General features: G+C 46.2%; 1 protein-coding gene across 1 annotated transcript; it reads left to right on the forward strand.

Moving 5' to 3' along the window:
• The first annotated feature begins 7810 nt into the window (after positions 1-7810).
• On the forward strand, positions 7811-9786 carry LOC120724564 (NLR family CARD domain-containing protein 3-like). Its single transcript, XM_040016814.1, has 2 exons — positions 7811-8721; positions 9084-9786. Exons 1-2 carry the CDS (start codon positions 7817-7819, stop codon positions 9208-9210), a joined length of 1032 nt encoding a protein of 343 aa, XP_039872748.1. The 5' UTR covers positions 7811-7816; the 3' UTR covers positions 9211-9786.
• Positions 9787-11050: the final 1264 nt, after the last annotated feature.

Here is an 11050-nt window from a genome sequence, read left to right on the forward strand (position 1 = left end):
TGGCTCTGTGAGGACATCCCGGACTGCGCGCTCAAGCTGGAGGGCTTTCATCTGCTGCGCGCAGACCGGCAGGCCTCTCTCTCTGGTAAGACCAAAGGTGGAGGTGTCTGTTTCTACATTAATAGTGGCTGGTGCACAGATGTAACAGTGATTGCTCAGCACTGCTCTTCCTCTCTGGAATATCTTTTTATTCACTGCAAACCGTTTTATTCTCCGCGGGAGTTTGCTTCATTCATCCTGGCCGCTGTTTACATCCCGCCAGATGCGGATGCGCAGACAGCTCAGTGCGCACTCGCGGAGCAGATACTGCACATGGAGCGGACATTCCCGGACTCTCTCATCATTGCTCTTGGGGACTTTAACAAAGCCAATCTGAGCCATGAGCTTCCCAAATACAAGCAGTATATTAAATGCCCGACCAGAGAGGAGAGGACATTAGACCGCTGTTACAGCACGATCAGCGGGGCCTATCGTGCGGTGCCCCGCGCTTCACTCGGACTTTCTGACCACGTCATGATCCACCTAATCCCCGCGTACAGACAGAGGCTGAAGCTCTCCAAACCTGTCGTGAGGACCAAAAAACTGTGGAGCAACGAGGCTGTGGAGGAGCTTCGCACGTGTTTGGAGTCTACAGACTGGGACACAATGAAGGCTGCTTGTAACAGCTTGGACGAGTTTACGGACACTGTCACCTCCTATATCCACTTCTGTGAGGACAGCATTGTGCTATCACGCACCAGGGTGAGTTATAACAATGACAAACCCTAGTTTACTCCTAAACTCAAAAAGCTGTGGCTGGAAAAGAGAAAGGCGTTCAGAAGCGGAGACAGGGACTGCTACAGAGAGGCCAAGTACAGGTTCACTAAAGAAGTGGACATTGCTAAAAGCTCCTGGCCCAGACGGTGTGTCTCCTGCCACCCTCAGACACTGTGCAAACGAGCTGGCCCCAGTGTTTTCTGGCATTTTCAACTCCTCACTGCAGGCATGTCATGTGCCTGCCTGCTTCAAGTCCTCTACCATAATCCCTGTCCCCAAGAAACCTAGGATCACTGGACTAAATGACTACAGACCTGTGGCTCTGACATCTGTGGTCATGAAGTCATTTGAGCGCCTGGTTCTCTCCCATCTCAAGACCCTCACGGCCCCCCTCCTGGACCCCCTGCAGTTTGCATACAGAGCCAACAGGTCTGTAGATGACGCCATCAACATGGCCCTACACTTCATCCTGCAGCATCTGGACTCCCCAGGAACCTACGCCAGGATCCTGTTTGTGGACTTCAGCTCTGCCTTCAACACCATCCTTCCAGACCATCTCCGAGGCAAGCTTTCCCAGATGAATGTGCCTGATCCCATCTGCCGGTGGATCACTGACTTCCTGACGGACAGGAAGCAGCATGTGAGGCTGGGAAAGAATGTCTCGGACTCCCGGACCATCAGCACCGGCTCCCCTCAGGGCTGTGTTCTTTCTCCTCTGCTCTTCTCCCTGTATACCAACTGCTGCACCTCCACCCACCAGTCTGTCAAGCTAATCAAGTTTGCAGATGACACCACCGTTATTGGACTCATCTCGGACGGGGATGAGTCTGCCTACAGGAGGGAGGTTGAACGTCTGGTGTCCTGGTGCAGCCACAACAACCTGGTGCTGAATGCCCAGAAGACAGTGGAGATTATTGTGGACTTCAGGAAGCACACAGCTCCACTCCCCCCCATCATCCTGTCTGACACCCCCATCACCTCTGTGGACTCATTCCGCTTCCTGGGTACCACCATCACCCAGGACCTGAAGTGGGAGCCCACCATCACCTCCGTCATTAAGAAAGCCCAGCAGAGGATGTACTTCCTGAGGCAGCTGAAGAAATTCAAACTGCCAACACGGACGATGATGCAATTCTACACTGCAATCATCGACTCCATCCTCACCTCCTCCATCACCGTGTGGTACGCTGGAGCCACTATCAGGGACAAACAGAGACTGCAGCGTGTTGTGCGCTCTGCAGAGAAGGCGATTGGCTGCAGACTCCCATCTCTGCAGGACCTATACACCTCCAGGACACTGGGGCGTGCAGCTCGGATCTCAGCTGACCCTTCTCACCCTGGACACAGTCTGTTTGACCTGCTCCCCTCAGGCAGGAGGCTCCGGTCCATTCGCACCAGAACCTCTCGCCATAAGAACAGTTTCTTCCCCTCTGCTGTTGGACACATGAACAATAACCGTATGACTGTTCCCACCACTAACACATGACCCTACGCTGTGTTCACTGCATCATTCCATGTTTGGCACTGATCACCACCTGCACTCATGTATATATCATGTATATATCTATCTACTTAGCACTTTTAATTCTTATTCTTATTTTTATTTTCATGTCTATTTAAGCGTAATTTATGACAGTATGTTTGCACTGAAGCACCGCAGCAATTTCCTAATGTTGTAAACCTGCTCAACATTTGGCAATAAAACCCTTTCTGATTCTGATTCTGATTCTGATTTGTGAGTAGCTAATATCCGCCGAAGGGATGTTCAACTAATGCCACTCTCCAGTGACATGCGGCGAGTGCTACGCTGTGGGCTCTTGCTGAATGAAGCTAGGACAGCCACTGATGTTTCTTCATTAGTGACAGTTTTCTTGCGTCCACATTTTGGCAAACCCAACACTGAACCAGTTTCACGAAACTTAGCGAGCAGTTTGCTAACTGTAGCATGGGAGATGGGTGGTCTCGTAGGGTGTCTTGCATTGAAATCTGCTGCAATGACCCGGTTACTGCGTTCACCAGATCAACACAATTTCGACCCGCTCCTCACATGTTAACCTGTTCGACCTGTCAGTGGCTGTGAACAAAGAGAAACTCATATAAATAACTCATGAAAGAATAAAGTTACGTTGAAACCAAGCACACTATTGTTTTTCTTGTGACATTACCAATAAGTTTGATGTGTCACATGGCCCTCTTCCTATTGAAAAAACAAAAGTTGTATCCAAGATGGCCGACTTCTAAATGGCCACCATGGTCACCACCCATCTTGAGGAGTTTGCCCCCTCACATATACTAATGTGGCACAAACAGGACTTTAATATCACCAACCATTCCCATGTTATTATCTGAATGCAATTGACACCCCTTCTCAACGAGAAGTCTGGGCTCGGGTGAGCCTGAGTGCTGAAGATATCTACCTATTCGGAACCATGATAACAGGGTTCTTGCTGATCGGAGCTGGCTTGGCCCTGACTTATCGAAGAATTAAGGAAGCGGAACCGGCTGTTCAAACCCCCACAAGGCTGCCCGCTGGGATTGAAATGATGGGACGAGGCGTGAGTTTCTAAAAATGGGCTCATTGAGTGCAGCACGGAGAAGATCTTGGAGAACGCACGGCTGCCGTGAATACTCAGAATGAGACCTCTGAGTGAAAAACTGGATTACATCTGGAGGGGCTAGCTCAAACAACTCCTTTGAGCGCAAATTTGATCACATCTTGGAGAAGCTCACTGCAGTCGTGAGTTCTCAGAACCTGCTCTTTGAGCAAAAAGAATGACAACATCACGGAACGTAAGTTTGGATAACATCATAGAAAGCTCACGGCTCTCCAACGGGAGATTGAGAGACCAGTGTTGGACTGTTAGAACAGCTTTGAAATTCATATGAGCTGTTCGCACTAAAGTAAAAACTATCATCACTTCATGCGGAGACCCCTTCGACACCCTGATAACAACTGTGTTTAGACTGTTCCCCCCATTCCATGCAAGGACACCTGGGTTGGCTGGAAGACTGTTTACTTAGCCTGGCGGGGCGAAGGACACTGTCTCAGCTGAACTCTGGACACACACACACACACACATACACTGATATGCACACACTGATCCCCCCTCCCTTTCCATACGTCTTCGATGCTTGTGCCCTACCGGGGAAGATGGCAGTCAACTGGACCAGCGCAGACATGCTGCAGGACCGGATGCGCTGTCTACACCGGCTCTCTCTTACCTTTACCCGCCCCTGTTGCTTGCCTTGTGTTTCTATGGTGTATTGATAGTCATGTGCTTTTTGTGCTGAGGTGTTTTTTTCTGTTATCAAACTGTTCTCCCACTAGGAGCTCAGTCTGAGTGGAGTTTTTTTTTCTCCTCCTCTTACCTCATGTTATGTATTTTCATTGTTTTTTTCCTATCAGCCTACCTTTCTGACATGTCTCCCCAATGTGATGTTTGTGTAAAGTTGGTCAGAAGGTTCCTTTGTAAGTGCGCATGCGCCATTAGCGTGCTGCCTGCTTTAACCCTAATTTCCTTCGGGATTAATAAAGTATTCTGATTCTGATTCTGATTATTACGGTGTATCCATATAAATGGCCCACCCTGTAGTTGGGAATCATTTAAGTTACCTTGGCCTGATTATACCTAGAGATCCCAAATTAATATTTAAATTGAATTTCACTGGTCAGCTCCGCATTAGCTCTGTCGAATAATCTAAAGTTTCTCTGACATCAGGAATCAAACACTGTTATGAACTCACCTCTGTCATGTTTCTCTGACAAAATGAAAGATAAATGGGTAGATTTTGACATAGATATAAAAATTTGGGAAGAGAAATCATCTTAATTGAATTAATGTGCATTCAATGCTTTGCTTTAGACCTGACAGATACTACATCTGATTCAACATGAATGTTATATGTATGAAGTATGAACATGTTAAACTACAACAGTCCCAGATATCATGTGTGAACATCATGTGATCCTAAAGTGTCTCAGTGGCCATAAAAGTGTTTTAATATAGTTTTATACTGAGGTCGGAGTTTGCAGTGAGCTGACAGCATCACACTCAGAGCTGTTCCTAATATTCTGTCCATTTATTACTTTTCTTTTTTTTGTTATTGGAAGGTCTTAAATTTCAGTACTTGAGTTAGTAGTTGAGATTGGGTTTCTCTAAAACCTGATGTGGTACATGTGACCTGGTTTCTAGGTTACATGACAGGTCAGAGATCAGCAACTGTAACTCAGTTACTTCTGCTAATGTGAACTCACTGAGTGTTTGTGGTCTACCTCTCAGACTGACTGAAGTCCACAAGAAGATGAAGATGGAGGAAGAGGAGGACGGAGCAGAGTCTGCAAGATCCAGCTGTCCGTCTGTGACCAGTGATCGGTCCAAAGATAAAACTCAAAACTTTAGAAATGAACCTGGACCAATGAGGTAAAAGAAATATAATGAGCTGCTTTTAGATGTTTGTGTTTTCCTGGATAAATATGACCTGAAATATCCTCAGATGTTTTTCTTTAAAGAACAGAGCTGCTCTGTCTCTGATTCTCATGTCTTTGTGTGTGATCTTTAAGTGTGAGGTGTTAAACAGTCCGAGAGGTGACAAAGAGACCCAGGGTAACGTCTAAGCAGCTCAAGCCTGGAGCATACTGGGTGGTGTTAATGAGACCACCATCAGGATAACACTGAAAAACAGTCACTAGACAAGAAATGAGACAAAAATAACAGTATTTTTCTTTGTGTGAAACATGGTGGTACTAGCTTCGGTCTGTTTTACTGTTTGTGGGTCAGAAATGCTCAACTTCATTAATGGAGCAATGCATTCTGAGTTATAGTAACAATTCAGAACAGCTGTACATTACATTGCCGAAAGTATTAACTCGTCTGCTTTCACAACTTGCCAGAAACGTGATTGGTAACTCTAGAGAACACATATCGACTGCTCTAGAGTCCAGTGCTGGCATGCTTTACACCACTGCATCCAACAACTGGCATTGTGTTTGGATGCAGCTGGTTGCCATGAAGCTCTGCTCTTGAGCTAATTTGAAGGCAACATGAACTTTGGAGATCTGTAGTGATTGACTATACAGAAATGCACTATTCACCTGAGCACCCATTTAACTCTTTCTGTGATTTATGTGGCCTAACACTTCATAGCTAATCTGCTGTAGAAGCAGTCTGCATGCCTAGCTACTGTTTTTATATGCCTGTGGACATGGAAGTGATTAATGGAACACCTCAATTCAATGATTTGGATGGTTAGTAAATAGTTTGGGCTGTAGAGTGCATATGAATTGAGTCTCAAAAGAAAGCAAGACACTGAGGCAAAGCAAACAAGTCATTCTTCAAAAGGACGGTCAAAGAAGAATAACAACATTTATTTGGATCAGAAGTGTTAAACTCAAGGTCCACTTACAGCCCACTTTGATGGGCTGTATCATAGGGCACAGCCCACTTTGATGGGCTGTATGTGGGCAAGTTTTAAACTTTTGGTCTTCCACACTGGGGAAAAGGCTGAAAATAAAAAATATATAACTTTTGGCACTTCCTTATTTTATAAATTATGCACTCAACTTTGCAGTGACTGAAGGATATTAGCAGTGCCCTATGATAAAGTCTTTGCAGGAAGTGTTTATTCGTAGCAAACTGCAGGCAGTTAAATCAGTGTTTAATAAGACAGCCAGACAGGAAAAGCAGATCATTAGTGTTGATGAAATCAAATGAAGCATTACTTTTTTCCCAGACTGAACACTGCCTTCAAACAGAAATGTCCTCTTTTAATCTTCTCTGTGACCATCAGAACTTCTGCACCATCTTTGAAATTTGGATATTTTTAGCAACAGTCAGTAAATGACTTTAGTGATAAAGAAATGTGTTCACAGACGGAGGAAGAGGAAGAGGAGTGGTGTTTGTGAGGAGCAGCTGTCCTGCTGTGCTTTGTGTCAGGACATCCTGAAGGATCCAGTGTCTACCAGCTGTGGACACTGGTTCTGCAGACAGTGCATCTCCTCATACTGGAACCAGTTTGCTTCATCAGAACACTCCTCCTGTCCCCAGTGTGGACAAAGTAAGACTGAACATCTGTCTGCTGATGAACTCATTTCTTAAAACTGGATTTCTTGTTGTGTTGTTCAGACATTGAAGAGTTTTCTTTCTCTTTAGTCTCATTGTTTTTCTTTCTTTCAGCAGATGTTGGTGTGCAGGAGGTTTTAGATGAACATAAGATCAGTCTGAGGAGGAGATGTGAATGTGTGACTGAAGGAAGTGATGAAACAGGAAGTAGAACCCTCCTCAACACAATATACACTGAGCTCTACATCACAGAGGGAGAGAGTGAAGAGGTTCATACCCAACATGAGGTGAGGCAGCTGGAGACAGCTTCCAAGATAGACGCCCTCCATGACACTCCAATCAGGTGCCAGGACATCTTTAAAGCCTTACCTGACCAACAGAGACCCATCAGAGTGGTTCTGACCAACGGCGTGGCTGGTGTTGGAAAAACCTTCTCAGTGCAGAAGTTCACTCTGGACTGGGCAGAGGGCTTGGAGAACCAACATGTCAGTGTGGTGGTTCTGCTTTCATTCAGGGAGCTGAACCTGATCAGAGATGAGCAGTACAGTCTTCTGGAGCTGCTCCATGTTTTCCATCCAACATTACAGAAGGTCACAGCAGAGAAGCTGGCTGTCTCTCAGCTTTTGTTCATCTTTGACGGCCTGGATGAAAGCAGACTTTCATTGGATTTCACCAACAGGAAGCTGCTGTCTGATGTCACACAGAAGTCATCAGTCAGCCAGCTGCTGACAAACCTCATCCAGGGGAATCTGCTTCCCTCGGCTCTCGTCTGGATAACTTCCCGACCTGCAGCAGTCAATCAGATCCCTCCTACATGTGTTGACAGGCTAACAGAAGTACGAGGCTTCACTGACGCCCAGAAGGAGGAGTACTTCAGGAGGAGATTCAGTGATGAAGAGCTGTCCAGCAGAATCATCTCCCACATGAAGACATCCAGGAGCCTCCACATCATGTGTAGTATCCCAGTCTTCTGCTGGGTCACTGCTACAGTTCTGGAGCACATGTTGACTACAGAGCAGAGAGGAGAGCTGCCCAAGACCCTGACTGACATGTACTCACACTTCCTGCTGGTTCAGACAAAGAGGAAGAAGAACAAGTACCATGAGGGACATAAGACGAGTCCACAGGAGCTGACGGAGGCTGACAGGGAAGTTCTTCTGAAGCTGGGGAGGCTGGCGTTTGAACATCTGGAGAAAGGAAACATCATGTTCTACCAAGAAGACCTGGAGCAGTGTGGTCTGGATGTGACAGAGGCCTCGGTGTACTCAGGAGTTTGTACAGAGATCTTCAAAAGAGAGTGTGTGATCTTCCAGAAACCAGTCTACTGCTTTGTTCATCTGAGCATTCAGGAGTTTCTGGCTGCAGTCCACATGTTCCACTGTCAGACCATCAGAAAGACTGACATGCTGCAAGACTTCTTGGGAAAACAATATAAAGACACATCTTTGGATGATTTTCTGAACCAGGTCATGAAAAAATCCCTCCAAAGTAAAACCGGACAGCTGGACCTGTTTGTTCGCTTCCTTCATGGCCTCTGTCTGGAGTCCAACCAGAGACTCTTAGGAGGTCTGCTGGGTCAGAAAGAGAACAATCCAGAAATCATCCAGAGAGTCACCAAGAACCTGAGGAAGGTGAACAGTGATAAAATCTCCCCTGACAGAAGCATCAACATCTTCCACTGTCTGATGGAGATGAACGACTTCTCAGTACATCGGGAGATCCAAGAGTTCCTGAAGTCAGACAATAGATCAGAGAAGAAACTCTCTGATATCCAGTGCTCAGCTCTGGCCTTCATCCTGCAGATGTCAGAGGAGGTCCTGAATGAGTTGGACCTGCAGAAGTACAACACATCAAAGCGGGGACGATATAGACTGATTCCAGCTGTGAGGAACTGCAGAAAGGCTCGGTGAGTCCAAATTGGTTCATCAATATCATCAGCATAGAGCAGTAGATTTGTGATTCAGAAATACATCAGGGTTTCTGTAGGTTATTAAAAAGTCTGAAAATAAAATCAAGTAAAATAACAGAATTTATTTCATATTTCAAAATTAAATTAACTCCCAGTATTATTTTGTGTATAAATACATTGCATAGCCATTGAGATACAGTTTATAAATGATTTTTCATGGTTCTATGACACTTACTCAGTTTTGATTTCCCTTTTGTTATCACACATGGTTTCTTTAGAACGTAGTAATGTGAAATAACTTACTGTAAACCTCTTTAACAGCTATGAAATCCAGCTCTTTGATATTCTTTTACTGACAGAGAAAGACCCCGACTCATTTTGGTCAAAGCTCAAAAATCATCTTTAGTCTACATTTCTGGCAAAGGAGAGCTGCAGACGCTAGCAAGCATCAACAGGTCTAAAGCATTACAAGTCGAATGTGTATAATATAGTTCTGTTATACGTCACACATAGTCAAACACAGTTTCGATATAAACAACTCTGTAGTACACTCTTCCTAGTTTCACTTCCTGTCTACATCTTGTTCTTTTGCAACCGTGCACAAAGCGTGCAGTTTCCTGTCTTACACAGTACTCTGTGACCTTTCACACACCTTATAACTCAAAGTGGCGTTTTTCTACACTGGCCTATATAAAACAATATAAACAGAAAATAAACACTAAGAATATATATTTATTCCATGTCGTCTTTCCTAAAGAAAGACAACATAATTCCTGATTTATCCCATTAAGTTTACTTGCATGTGAGGAAAAGAGGGAAGGAGCGCCGTCGCCCGAGAAGGAGACGTTATCGACCATCTCTTCCTTCTGTAATTATTGGAAACGTAAGATCTTTGCCCAATAAGATGGATGAGCTCATGTCGCTAACCTGGTCACAGAGGGAGTACCGGCAATGTAGCATCATGATGCTAACGGAGTCGTGGCTAACATCGCTAACTCCGGACACAAGCGTGACACTACCGGGATTCCAGCTGCTGCGAGCGGACAGGACCAGAGACAGCGGTAAGAGGAAAGGAGGGGGACTGGCAGTTTTTGTGAACGACAGATGGTGTAACCCTGGGCACATCACTGTAAAAGAGCAACTCTGCAGCAGAGACATTGAGCTGTTAGCCGTTAGCATGCGTCCGTACTACCTGCCCCGGGAGTTCTCGCATGTTATCGCGATAACAGCGTATGTCCCCCCCTCGGCCAACGCGGATGCAGCCTGTGACTCTCTCCACTCTGTGGTCAGCAGACTGCAAACACAATCACCGAGAGCCCTTCTCATAATATCAGGGGACTTCAATCATGCCTCACTGGACTCCACACTGCCCACCTTCACCCAGTATGTGACCTGCCCAACCAGAGTCAATAAAACACTGGACTTACTGTATGCCAATGCAGAAGAGGCATGCAGTTCATCACCTCTCCCTCCCCTGGGCAGATCTGATCACAACCTGGTGCACCTTGTCCCTGTGTATGAGCCCTTAGTGCGCAGGGAGCCACCAGCCACCCGCACAGTACAGAGATGGTCAGAGGAGAGCAAGGAGGCTCTTAAGGATTGTTTTGAGTCGACTGTGTGGGAGGTGATTTGTGATGACCACGGAAAGGACATCGACAGCCTTACTACATGCATTACTGACTATATAAACTTCTGTGTGGATAACACTGTACCTACCAGGACTGTACGGTGTTTCTCCAACAACAAACCTTGGATTACCCCAGAAATTAAAACCGTCCTCAAGCAGAAGAGGAGGGCCTTCAAATCCAGAGACAAAGAGGAGTTGAAAAGGGTGCAGAGAGAGCTGAGGGGACTGATAAGGAATGGGAAGGAGAGCTACAGGCAGAAGATGGAGAACCAGCTTCAACAAAACAACGTTGGTGAAGTCTGGAGAGGCCTCAGAACCATCTCGGGCCACAAACAGCAGAACTCTCTGCCTGGGAGGGATGTGAGGTGGGCAAATGAACTGAATAATTTCTTCAACAGATTTGATTCAGCCATGAGGCAGTCTGCAACATCGGCTGCAGACTCACCCACCCCCACTGCTGCTGTTCCACCTCAGACACTTCACACCTCCTCTATTCACCCTGCTCACTCCCCCCCACCCCCAACTGCAGCATCCAATACACACTCAACACAAGGCTCCAGCCTGTCTCTCTCAACCACCCAGGTTAGGAGGGAACTGAGGAGGATTAATGGCAAGAAGGCAGCGGGTCCAGATGGCATCAGCTCGAGGGTCGTCAGGTCCTGCGCGGACCAACTGTGTGGGGTGATGGAGCACCTCTTC

This window comes from Simochromis diagramma, unplaced genomic scaffold (assembly GCF_900408965.1).
Source record: "Simochromis diagramma unplaced genomic scaffold, fSimDia1.1 OVJJ01000696.1, whole genome shotgun sequence".
NCBI classification, from domain to species: domain Eukaryota; kingdom Metazoa; phylum Chordata; class Actinopteri; order Cichliformes; family Cichlidae; genus Simochromis; species Simochromis diagramma.